The sequence below is a fragment of the Gigantopelta aegis genome, chromosome 6 (genome assembly GCF_016097555.1).
Source record: "Gigantopelta aegis isolate Gae_Host chromosome 6, Gae_host_genome, whole genome shotgun sequence".
NCBI lineage: Eukaryota > Metazoa > Mollusca > Gastropoda > Neomphalida > Peltospiridae > Gigantopelta > Gigantopelta aegis.
In genome coordinates, this window is record NC_054704.1 from 91,430,502 (window position 1) to 91,440,898 (window position 10,397).

Genomic DNA, 10,397 nt, shown 5'->3' on the forward strand with positions numbered 1-10,397 from the left:
GGTTAGTGGTTAGTGAGAGAGAAGAGGGTGCAGTGGTCTTACACCTACCCAATGCGCTCTTAAGAACTCGCTCTGGGTTGGAGCCGGTACCGGGCTGCGAAACCTGTACCTATCAACCTGTAGTCCACTGAGGCCGGTTGTGTACGTAGGCTACAAACCTAAACGCGGGGATTTTATCAGTCACGTGTGAATTCGAAGTTTCCAGTTTCTGACTCACTGGAAACAGCAACATTCTTTTAACATTCTCCCCTATCAAGATCAAATAAGACTTGCCCACAAAAAACAAAAGCAAAAAACCCAAAAGAATGAAAGAAAAAAAAAAGACAACAAAAAGACAAAACAGAACATACCCCACTCAAAAATTATAAGCAAAACTAATAACAAAACACAGTGATGACATGCAAAATTGTTACTATTAAATCTGCTATTTCGCCCCTCCCCCATTCTTCACTAGTGTTTATTAATGTAAAACACAAACAGAACTATACTTGAACTCGTGTTTTCTCTGCCCTCCCCCAACCCCCCCCCCCCCCCCTCAAACAAAAAAACCAAACAAAAACAACAACTCCAAAACAAACAAAAACCTACACAATCAAACAAAAACAAACTAGTATAGGGACTTTCCCAAAGCGACAGAAGCATATTCCACTACCTTTGATAACACTATTGGTTAGAACAGGGAGAAATCAAATGGATTTATCCACCAAGGGAGATCGATTCTACTACCAGTCGCTAATACAGTTAGCACTATACCAAACCCATTTCGATCTACGAGATCAAGAACGTGCCATCTCCGTGTTTTGCGTTTCACGAGCGTCGTGTAGGCAATTAACACCTTCTGGCAGTTTGTGTATTAGCCAGCTAGTTTAGAAAAACATGTGTACCTAATGTTCGCAAGTTTTTATACACAGATAATTTAATACAACATAGGATAGCATCTACGAACCATCTCGGTGTACTTAAACCAATTTTGAAAGAAAAAAACTCCAATGTCAGCTCGTTACAAGAATCGAAGACATATTTACACGGAAATCGATGACTGTATATTAATTGTTTTGTTGTTGTTTGTTTGTTTGTTCCTTTGTTTTTGTCTTAAACACTATTGTTACACGACCAGCTTTGATCAATTTCAATAACGTTATTTACCCAGTCGGTACTTTTTTTATTGTTATTAATTCGCACTTCTGAATATTTGCTCATTTCTGGGGTCCACGGATTCAGTTTGATTGATTCGTAATTTAAGTATAAATCGATGACAAGGCGAGAAGCCACACGAACTACACCAATTTCGTTTTCCATTCATCCGAAAGCAAACATTGTTTATCAATGTCGTTAGCGACAATGGACTATTTACCACGTGGCAGCTTTCGAAATAACGACGTCTTTCAAGGTTTCGTTAGTGCTCTTATTCAACAAAGTAAATATGGCCGATCTTATTTCCGTTCCAGCAAACCCAAAGCTGAAACCATATTTACTCACCAGTTAGACGTGTTTATTTTTGATCGGTGGCTAAGGTTTTGTAAATATTGCTGCACTGAGTATTAAATGTTGAACCATTAAAACTTACATAAGATGTCCTTCTTGGAAATGTGACATCCAAACCCATGTATCACTATCATAAAATTAATACCCCTCTCTAGCAACTACCTACCACCAGCATTACCACAACCCAAGCTACCACCATCACCACCACTACCACCAAAACCACCATATCACCAGAACCACCGCTATCGCAACTACCACCACTACAACCGCCACCACAGTACCACCATCATTCAAGCACTGTTACTACAACTATCACCATAACTAACACAACAATCACCAAATCATCGTGTATCCACCATGACCATCATCACAATCACCACCACTATCACCACCATCGAAATTACCACCATCGCATTCACTACATTAACAAAACAACCACGACCATCATCATAACCACCAGTATCACCACCGCCACAACCGCCATCAACGCCACCAAACCATCATCATCACGACCATCAAAACGACCACTGTCACAAAGACCATCAATATTACCTCCAATCTAGATGTGTTAGTCTCATATTTGAGATGAAATAAATGGATGAAATATTGTCCTGGAGTTTCGTTACCAAATACCAAATATTAGTTTTCTTTTAACTCTCTTTACATCCACTCACATTATAAGTCCAAATATTGACAGGAAAAGAGCTTGGATCTTGACTGATTATGGAAATGTAAAAGTGGTTTGGATTCGAACAAACAAAACGAAAGAGAGAGAGTAGAGAGAGAGAGAGAGTAGAGGGATTGACGGACGGACAGGAGAGAGAGAGAGAGAGAGAGAGAGAGAGAGAGAGAGAGAGAGAGAGAGAGAGAGAGAGAGAGAGAGAGAGAGCGAGAGAGAGAGAGACAGAAAGCATGAACGAAAGTTGTACTGATATATTTAAGATAAACCCATATAAACCCCGCAAAGCACACGACAGTGGACAAATACGATTTAATGAAGTCGCGTATCATACGATTAGTGAAGTGGATATTACGTGACAAACACGTTTACCAGTTACGATCTATTGAAGGTATTACGATAATCAGGCAGATTTCACAGCATGTAAACTAATCTCTCCGTAACTCGCGTAAGTGTAGGTCTACTCGGAAAAAAGTACTGCCTAGACATTTCACGGTTAGATTATTTAATTACAGTACCAGAGTATCAATCATTATCCATACACACACATCGACTCTCTCGAACGTGCCTGATTTATAGCCTTACATCGATCATAATATATAATATAGCTTTAAAAAGGTGATTAAAACACATACACACCCACTCTCTCCACCCAAACAACATAATACTGTAAGCGTCCTCAAACTCATAACAGAACAACACCCCAAACCACTCCCACCCAAACCAAACAAACAAATAACCAACATCCCCCTACCTCAAAGTCAACTCCACCACGTCAACCCCCCCAACCCCAACAACATACAAACCCCACCAGAACCCCCCCTTAAAAAACCAAAAAAACAACCCCAACAACAAACACCCCAAAACACCCCAAACAAAACAACAAGAAGAACCCCCCCCCCCCCCCCCCCCCCCCCCCAACAAAACACACAAAAACAGTAAGTAGCAACAACATCAAAACTACTTTAGTTTTACTCTCACTCATATTTCTGTTTTACAAAAACGAGCTGTAATTTTACTTTTTCATTTCATATGAATGAATACATTTTCTATTATTTATTTGTTTACTTATTAAAAAAGGGGTTTTTTCCTAGTCCCTACAAATATTAACTTGTACTATTGTGCATCTGTATTTCCTATGTACATTTTTAAAGGAACACATACTTACATAAATAGGCTAATAAATAATGTTTTGGTCAGTATCCGTTCACAGCACCTCCTTTTGACCCTTTTGACACGGTGGACGACGATTTGTTTGAAACATTGGACGGAGATTTATTGGTTGGAGATTTATTGGTCGGTGGTTTATAAATCGGAGATTTCTTCGAATTGTTGGTCGGAGACTTGCTGTCACTTCCGCCCAATGACGTCATGTACCGATCAATGGCTTCCGGTCCCATTCGACAAATTTCTATTGGCGGATGAATCATGGGATTTCCGTTCAAAGCAGAAGACGTGTAACGATACCCCCAGTCGAGTTTCGTCAGCTTGCCGAAGCTTTTGGGCAACTGTCGAATTCTGTTGTTCCCTAACCATAAACACCTAAGCTCAACGAGATCGCAGAATGATTCCGGAAGTCTGGTCAGCTCGTTGATGAAGAGCAGAAGCGACTCTAGTGACGTCATTTTCCCAATCCCTTTTGGAAGAGTCTTGATATGATTGTCACTGAGATCGAGAAATTCGAGATTTTGAAGTCTAACCAGTTGTGTGGGAAATTCGTGGAAATCGTTATTGGCAGCGTGGAGACTTTTCAGATTTTTTAAATTCTGAAATCCACTCGGTAGTGACGTCAGCATGTTGTTGCTGAGAGCCAGCCGCTCCAGTTGCTGCAGGAGAGCGATTTCCGCCGGAAGTTCCTTCAACTCGTTAGTGTCCAGCATCAGCACCCGAATGTTAACCAGTCTACCGATGATGCGGGGAACTTCATATAGTTTATAATCCAAACAAGACTCTCGTTCTGGGCTTAGATCCAAAACCTCCAGCTCCTGAAGACTAAATATAACATCAGGGAGCTCCTGCAGATCCTTTCCTTTAATCTTCAGTTTCTTTAAACCATAGTACAGAGGATCCTCCGATTCAATACGCAGTCTGAATTTCCGCAAAAGTGATGCTCTCGCCATTTTGTTTTTTAAAATAAAAGGTGATACGCTATTTATGTTAAACCACAACCTACGTACATCACGAAAAGAGCTTGAACAAAATACTGTTTGAAAGGGAATACCATATCTACAGAAAACAATCTTCCAATAAACGTAACTACACCAAGGGTATTAACGTATCTCCAAAGATCTCAGAGAAAAAGACATACAAGCTCTCGAGACCAGTTGCTGCTTTGTGATTCCGTTTTATTGGCTCTTAAGCTATGGCGATAATCAAACAATACTGAACTTGACTGCTCTGCCCTCCGTGCAGTTGGTCCACTCGATCACGAGTACTTGAACAATAAAGTCGGGCGAGAACGACCACTTTGTCTAACTCCTATCTCCGCTCGCTGAAAGGTTTCTGTGGAGGTTTGGCAAGTGCGGGCGCAGACGCCTCGGTAACCACGACCCAGCTGACTGGCATGCCGGCGAAAGGAAACCTTAACCAATGGAGAAATCTAAACGTTAGATACGGGCGGTGATCACTTATTGACGCCAGTTGATCGTTTCACAAAGCGGGTATTTCTTAATCACTGGAAAAGGGATAAGAGCTTAGTTATTAATAGCGCTAGGCTTGAAAAGACACCGATCTAAGGTCCGGGTGGCATAATTCATTTGCCCGTAACATTAATAAACTTTAACAAACAAACAAAAAAAAAAAATCCACCACCTTAGTATGCTTATTAATTTTCATATATGGTGTAACAGCCACTACAGATAAACACGATCTTTTTTTATGATCGATCGAATAACGGGCTCCCCGGCAACACATAACATATTCATCTTAAATGATCACAACATGCGGAGGACAATTATCCAACACAAAATGTTTTGTGATATGCCCTGTATGAAGAATGAGAAAGTGAAATCAATAAGCAGTTGACAAAGGGGGACATATTTCCCAGGTGTCTATTTCGTTCCGAACGAGGTGTTGTCCGTATGCCAGACCTGGTTACCAACACAATCGATCACTGGCCTTTTGATAGGGAACTCGCGTCGAAACCAGTTAATACGTATATGCAATGAATACTGTTTGCGGCTAGCTTTCTGTGCGGTACAACCATTTCATAAACATCAATAGATAAAAAAGGGTGGTATTTTATTCTTTGATATATAGTTTTTGAATAGGGTGTTAATACTATCGGAGCAGGTGGGAATCCGGAATGTTTGTAAAATTGAAATACCATACCTATAGGTTAGGCATACTTATTGCTTTAGAACACAATAGGACGCATCAGCTAAATATTGAAATGCTAGTATTAATATACACAGTCAAACCTGTCTTAAAGGCATACTGTCACAGATTTAAGGACCTTATTTCTCTAAAAAATGAATAATAAATCAAAATTACATTAATTTTTACAGACCAAATCTAGCTATTGCATCACTTTAACTACACCACGATGGAGTGAAATCCAGTCAACCCTCTCAGCAATTATAGGTTTTGAATTATGGACCATTGCCATAATTCAATTATTTTTTACAAAATATCATTAATAAGTGGAGTATGGTGGTTACGTAGATGGTTGAATAAAGTACATTTAGGGACAAATCAAATATATATATTTTTAAGTAATACTTTGTTAGGTCATGTAATAGGTCAGTGGTCTGTGACAATATACCTTTAAGCGATCACATAAGGGAGCTGAGAAAAGCGACCGCTTAACACAGGTGGCCTCTGATTATATAATTTACATATAATAAAAAAGAACATTCTGAGATATAAGTTGAAAAACTGAAATGAGGGATGAGTGGATGGTTGGATCGAGTAGAGAGAGAGAGAGAGAGAGAGAGAGAGAGAGAGAGAGAGAGGAGAGAGAGAGAGAGAGAGAGAGAGAGAGAGAGAACACGAGAGATGATAAAGTTATTGATTATGATGATGAAGTTGATAATGGTGTTGATGATGATGATGATGGCGAATATGATCAGCGGGAATAACAGAGAGAGAGAGAGAGAGAGAGAGAGAGAGAGAAAACGAGAGATGATAAAGTTATTGATGATGATGATGTTGATAATGGTGTTGATGATAATGATGATGATGACGATGTTGATGACGATGCTGATGATGAGGTTGTTGATGTCGATGAAGTTGTTGATGAGGTTGTTGATGATGATGATTATATCGATGATGATGTTGTTGTTGATGATGATGGTAGAGACCTAGTCCAAGGATGGCACAGACCCTTCTACATTTCTACCATGCTGTACCAGTGAGCGAAACCACTCGATACTTTTACAGGTCACTTTAGCAATCGATAATGATGGAGTACTTTTCTATTTTCATTGGAAATAGTTATAAAAACATTGTATAATATTAGGCTCTTGTTGCATGTGTATTTTAAGAACGGGTCAATTCGGTACAGATTTATATGTAGTTTAAACATGATTATTAAATTCACTGAAATTTACGCTTACGGAATAAAGTTAAGAATACATGAATCACAGTGTAAAATTAAATATGACCATCTTGACCTTTATGTCTTATTCCATATCAAAGCCTTTGTGTTTTATTCTATATTAAAGACTTTACGCCCCCCCCCCCCCCCCTATATTAAAGCAGGAACCAACATATAAGCAGGGCAGAGCTAGTCCCAACAGTCTTAATTGTTATGTGATACATTGTATTAATATGTTCCATATGACTGTCTTGACATAAGACAGAGGCGGACACAAGATGGGGTGTGTTGGGGTGTGGTGGGGTATCAAGGGACCCGTTCCCACTAAATATATCCAAGTGTCTCTTTTATATATATAAATTCCATTGGGTTGACCTTTTCCCCTTAGTTCCCCAATATTTCATGGATCCGGATCTGGACTAATATATACAGTTACACAACCAACGTGACTGACTATAATATTCATAATATATTATAATACAGAAGAAATCAGATAAACAGATAGGAAGTTACAAATATTAATAAATATATTCCTTGTTAAATGTGCATGATACCTTTTCCCAAGGTTTTACATTTCAAAAGACAGACATTCATTAATATACACGCGTGTGATATAAAAAAAATAGTTAGAAACGCATAAGAGATACAGTTACACCCTTCATTAAACCAAGATGAATTGTACAGAGACCGAATAATATTATAGTAGTCCAGTAGCCGGGGGGGGGGGGGGGGGGGGGGGGGGGGGGGGGGGGTGGGGGGTTTACTTTGCAAAAATACCCCCAAAGGCACTAAGTGGACTCCAATTGCTCTAGATCGATTTATTGACTATAAAAACATTGAAAAAGATGATTTACAAGAGAAAATCGAACTGAAACTTGCGAACATACGCGTCTTTTAGTCTTTTGGGTTATGCCGGCCGCCATCTTGGACGCCATCTTGAAAAACTCAAAACGCTCAAAGATGCCAGCTGGGCATCATTCAGATTCAGATTCTACACTACTTCCCCTACCAAAATTAACAATAATCTGCTTTGGGGGTATTTTTGCAAGGTAAAGGAAAAGTGCCTAAAACGGAAACTGACATTTCTGGAAATTGATCCATACATCTTTTAAAATATCTTTCATGCCCTGCCTATAATCAGATTAAAACGAAGAATAGACATGAGATCAGACGTACGTGCTTAACACCGATTACTACATCACTGCATATTGATTGACCTTACACAATTTCCAAGTTTACGTCGACGGTTCAGATAATCAGCTTAAATCAAAGAAAGTTTTCATCGTTGCTATATCATGTTTTCCCGGAAATCTATAGAACAACAACAATAATTTTTTTTTTTTTTTTCGTGTTCTAGCATGGGTGAAATGGTAACATGCACAAAGCCCATATGTAATACAATAGTGTTAGTACTGATCTGTCTCATAACCTAAAGGGTAAAAGAAAAAAGAAAAGAAACATGAAAATGGTTTTTAAAATCGAGAAATTGATACTGACAGTAAAGGTTCGATGTTTTCTTGACATTTGTCTTGTTCTGTAGTTAGGAATGTCATTCAAATATTTTCAAATAATGAATGATCGTATTTAATTATATGTTTCAGTATAAAAAGAAAAAAAACTTTTAACGTATTTTGAATATCGCGCTAAATTAAAAAAAAAAAAAAAATATATATAATTAATAAAGTTTGGTATAGTGCAAGGTGAAACACTTTCGCCTATGTTTTCCTAGTTACATGTAATTTTATATCAGACCTGTGTTAAATTAAGGAAGCTTTTGTCTTCTGAGAATGCAATAGATAGAAAACGTATTATGAGCGTTCAACAAAGAATATGTTTTTAAATTGTATATTCATAGGTAAGATGTATATTTAATGTGATTGTATATACGCATTAGTACGTGAAAACTGGGATCTATCACCATCGGTGGGCCCATTGGGCTATTTCTCGTCACAGCCAGTGCACCACGACTGGTATATCAAAGGCCGTGGTATATGTTATCCTGTCTGTGGGGAGGTACATATAAAAGATTCCTTGCTACTAATGGAAAAATGTAACGGATTTCCTCTCTATGACTGTGTCAAAATTACCATATGTTTGACATCCAATAGGCGATGATTAATAAATCAATGTGCTCTAGTAGTATCGTTACACAAAACAAACTTTAGTACGTGAAAAATCAATAATTACAATGTTTATGTGTGGATTATCCAGAAACATGCACCTATAATTATGTTCTTGTAAACTATTTTGATACATTGATAGATATAATAGCAACTAATATATGAAGTGTTAATCGAATTTAGTGAGATAGCCTACATACAGCTCCTGGTAACAGCGTTCAGCTGAGAATCACCGAGTAAGTGGAACCATTACATTATTTAAAGTTTCACCTAGTTCAATACGTTTCCAATAGCACAGACCATAGTGTTTATACTATTACGTTTGTGAAAAAAACACATATAAAAAGCCCGTTGCAACTAAAAGCTAATTATAGAAACATATATACACGGAGAGTGTGCTATTTGTGGGAAAAAGTAAATAAAAACATTCTTTATTGGCAGCACTTAAAAAGAATAGCCTTTAGAAGATAATATTACACACTATCATGTAATCATGCTTCCTATTGACCTGATAACCCCTACCTGGGTCATGTCACTAGGAAATTAGTTGTGCGCATGACGATTGTTTGCTCAGTTTTCAGGTAGATCGTTTTCTCATTTTTCAAACACTCATTTACAGCAATAATTGTTGAACTGCATATATAAATAAATTTATACGTCCTGTAACATCAAATTACCTCTTATTTTTTAATTCTCCATTATTCGCTCCCATTCGGAACTAGCCAGCGTTTTGAATTAAATATTTTGAAACACAAAAACAGGTAGCTTCCTGCAAAGAATGTTTACATTGGAACAGCGTCTGACGTCGCCACAGTCACTAGCAGCCAGTGATGTAGATCTTCTTCAGGTCACACATAAACTTGAGTTTATTTTCACAGAAAAAATTGTAATGTGACACAACAGACTTTGAAATATAATCAAAGTATTTTATTTAAAATTTGGAAATACATAACTTTTAGGCTGACTATGCCATTCCCAAGATGCTGTCGGCACCTGCTATTGTCCGGACTTCCGGAAGTAGTTTCTACACGATAAACTAATAGTTTCTATACAGCTTTTGACTGAAACAGATTACAAAAATATAACTTGAATGGGGTTGCATGATAGAAATATTAGGTTACTACGTTTTGATATCGTGGTTATTTGGCTTGGTTCGATAACGATAACCGTTATCTAAACCTCGCCAAATAACCACATCATCAAAATGTAGTAACCTGATATTTTATATTTATGCTGTGTATGTAAGTCTGTGCGCGCGCGCACATGAAAAGGTGTTTGACTGTGTGTATGTGTGAAAGAAGAAGTTTGTTTTGTTTAACGACACCACTACAGCACATTGATTTAACAATAATCGACTATTGGATGTCAAACATTTGGTGATTTTTACATATATAGTCTTAGAAAGGAAACCCGCTACATTTTTCCATTAGTAGCATGGGATCTTTTTTATGCATCATCCCACAGACAGGATAGCATATAACACATCCTTTGATATACCAGTTGTGGTGCACTGGCTGGAACGAGAAATAGCCCAACCACTGTTACTGACGGATGTGTGTTAGAGTAATTGATAAAT

The 10,397-nt window shown here is 38.0% G+C and overlaps 1 protein-coding gene across 1 annotated transcript in view; it reads right to left on the reverse strand.

Moving 5' to 3' along the window:
• LOC121375618 (leucine-rich repeat protein soc-2-like) overlaps positions 1-4,727 on the reverse strand; it is an 8,988-nt gene extending 4,261 nt beyond the window's left edge. Inside the window, exon 1 of the mRNA XM_041503161.1 lies at positions 3,333-4,727. Within this exon, the coding sequence (XP_041359095.1) occupies positions 3,361-4,284 (924 nt within the window). The 5' untranslated portion in view covers positions 4,285-4,727 and the 3' untranslated portion in view covers positions 3,333-3,360. The remainder of the gene's footprint in view (positions 1-3,332) is intronic.
• Positions 4,728-10,397: the final 5,670 nt, after the last annotated feature.